This window comes from Trypanosoma grayi (assembly GCF_000691245.1).
Source record: "Trypanosoma grayi strain ANR4 Tgr_1582_V1, whole genome shotgun sequence".
In the NCBI taxonomy this organism is placed as follows: domain Eukaryota; phylum Euglenozoa; class Kinetoplastea; order Trypanosomatida; family Trypanosomatidae; genus Trypanosoma; species Trypanosoma grayi.
Genome location: NW_008827200.1, coordinates 1 through 2,432, shown reverse-complemented (window position 1 = coordinate 2,432; position 2,432 = coordinate 1). Strand labels below are relative to the sequence as shown.

Here is a 2,432-nt window from a genome sequence, read left to right as displayed (position 1 = left end):
CGCGTTGGTTACAGCGCCCTCTCCCGCAGAGGTGGACATACCGGCATCAGTTTTGGGAGCCTCCTCGGTGGTGGTCTCTGATTGAGGTGTGGCTGTGGGGGCAGTGTGATCGGCGTCANACACACACACACGTCTTACCACACAGCCACGTGGACCTGCAGCACCCGCAGGTTCCTGAGATCACCAAGTTGTGATAGCAAATGAGCTGAAGAGCCAACGGTTGGGGACACAGCATTGGGAATGATGCTCTCCTGGCGCAATGAGGCAGCGGTTTCATGTTTGCCCGCCAACACACTGACGAATCACCTCCACTCCACTTGAGAATTGCCACAACGCCTTTGCACACTGCCTAGTGCAGCATCGGCAGCTCTGTGGGCCTTAGTATCCAAGTCAACATTTCATTGAGAGACTTTTGACGCCTTCTCTGTAGACCGCACAATCTGCTGACGGTCCTCCGGGGCGGTATCAAGATTTTGCAGGCTTCCCCTCTCTTTCCACCGAGTCATCCTGCTTGGCTCCTGCCCCGGTTCCTCTTTCCTTCGCGGCAGCTGGTGTATCGTTCGCTGAGGCTTCAACACATGCCACTTCTTTTTCCACCCGCACCCACAGCGCCATTCTGCGGATCATTGGCATTGATTGGCATCAGGCGAGCGCCTGCCCTTACATCCCTGATGACCTTCCTCACTAATTCCGTCTTCTTGGCTGCCTCTGCTTGAGCCACGGATTTTTGTTTCGTAGGCGCGTCAGCTCCCCTGAGTTGCAGCTCAGCATTCAAAACATCAGCAGAGGTCCTGTTGGCTCTATCCTCCGCAGCTTACGCACACTTGGCAGCACCAGTGAGAGCCACCACGCCGGAGAGCGCCGTTTATTCGTCTGACGCCCCCGCCACCGTTTGGGTCTCCTCGAAAGCGCTGCGGAGACTCGTAACTGCCGCACCGGCTATACTTTGCGGTGCAGCTTGGCCTTTCCAGTGCGATTGGCCACACTCAACGCTTGACACTCCGCTCGCGAAGCCTTACCAGCAGCTCCACGAGTGACTCTCAATGCGCCCCCAACGTGTGATCCCGTAGCACTGCAGGCATCCTCCTCCACCTTCGCTGCCGCCTTCTCAACAGCAGCAGCGCCAGCTGTCACACAATAAGAAACAGAGCACGGAGTGAGAACCAGCGGGTGCCAGAGGCACACTCCGCACCGTCATTGCAATTGCTTGAGCACGCCTTCTCTTCGCAAGGTGAGAAAAGACACGGAACACATCGCAGACGCACACAGAGAAAACGCGCACCACAACAGCGCAGAGATGCAGCACGACACCCCCACCACCACCCAGCGAAGCTCAACACGTGGGATTAATTATGTACGAATTACTGGGGCGGTATCGCGACCACTTGCCGACTAACGGAATTGACGCGCCGCCCCTGCGCCAAGCAAATTCAAATGAACACACAGGAGTTGTATAGCGGGCCGCCAAAGGCTTAAGCTGCCGGGGTGTATGTGCACGTATAGCATTATGGAAAGGATAGATGCATATGCTCCTGCGTGTATGTTGGGACGTGTGCCGTCGTGGCTGGGGGACGCGAGAAGCGGCCTTCACCGCAAATGCCCACCATCTACGCCACGCGCGCCACAAACGAACAAAAAAAAACGAGTCAAAGAGTACAACAGGGGCGCAGCGCCCTTGCTCGACTCCGTAGAGGAGGGCGGAAAGATAAAAACAAAAAAAGAATACATTCCAGGAATTCGTTCTCACACACCCACATCCACAAGCAGAAGAACACCTCCTGGCGACCACACAGTGCTCAACACACGGCACAGCAGATCAGCGCAGAAAGGAGCAGTAGCCGCAGCAGTTGGGCCCGCCCCCACATATGGTCGCCGCTGCCGTCGGTGGCGCCATTACCATCCTGACGATCAGTTCCGCTGCTGTTGGGCCCAGCAAGAGGGTCGTGAGTTGTGCCTGCCGCTGGAGACGAGGCCACGCCCCCTTCGGCCCCAGGCAAAGGAGCAGTGCTGTTTGCAGTATGTGAGCCCTCAACCTCTGCTTCTGTTGAAGCCGACTGCAATAGTTTCTCGACGTCCTTCTGGGCATTCTCAGCTGCTGTCGCCGCGTTTATTGCCTTCTCCATGCTTCCTTTCACTTGCAAGGAGACCTTCACGGCCGTTACCACATTATCTTCAACCAGCTCCACCATTACCAGCATTTCATCTTCATCAGCCCACACGGTCCCTCTCACAACGGCCTCTGTTTCCTTTGCGTGTTTGGCTTCGGTTTCGGTCTGGGACAGCAGCTCCTCCGCGTCACCCGAAGCATTGACAGCCACAGTAGCGGCATTCTTGGCTTTATCCAACGCAGTATTAACGCGCTGTTTTAATTTCTCCGTCATCTGTCTTCCTCCAACAGACCGCGTCGCTTCTTCTGCTGCCGCCGTCGCCCG

The 2,432-nt window shown here is 56.4% G+C and overlaps 1 protein-coding gene across 1 annotated transcript; it reads right to left on the bottom strand.

Annotated features, from left to right (window-relative positions):
- Positions 1 to 1,796: 1,796 nt before the first annotated feature.
- DQ04_15821000 (hypothetical protein) lies at positions 1,797 to 2,381 on the bottom strand (the record flags this gene model as incomplete). The annotated part of the gene is made up of 1 exon (XM_009317372.1): positions 1,797 to 2,381. One exon carries the CDS (start codon positions 2,379 to 2,381, stop codon positions 1,797 to 1,799), a length of 585 nt encoding a protein of 194 aa, XP_009315647.1.
- Between the last annotated feature and the right edge of the window lie 51 nt (positions 2,382 to 2,432).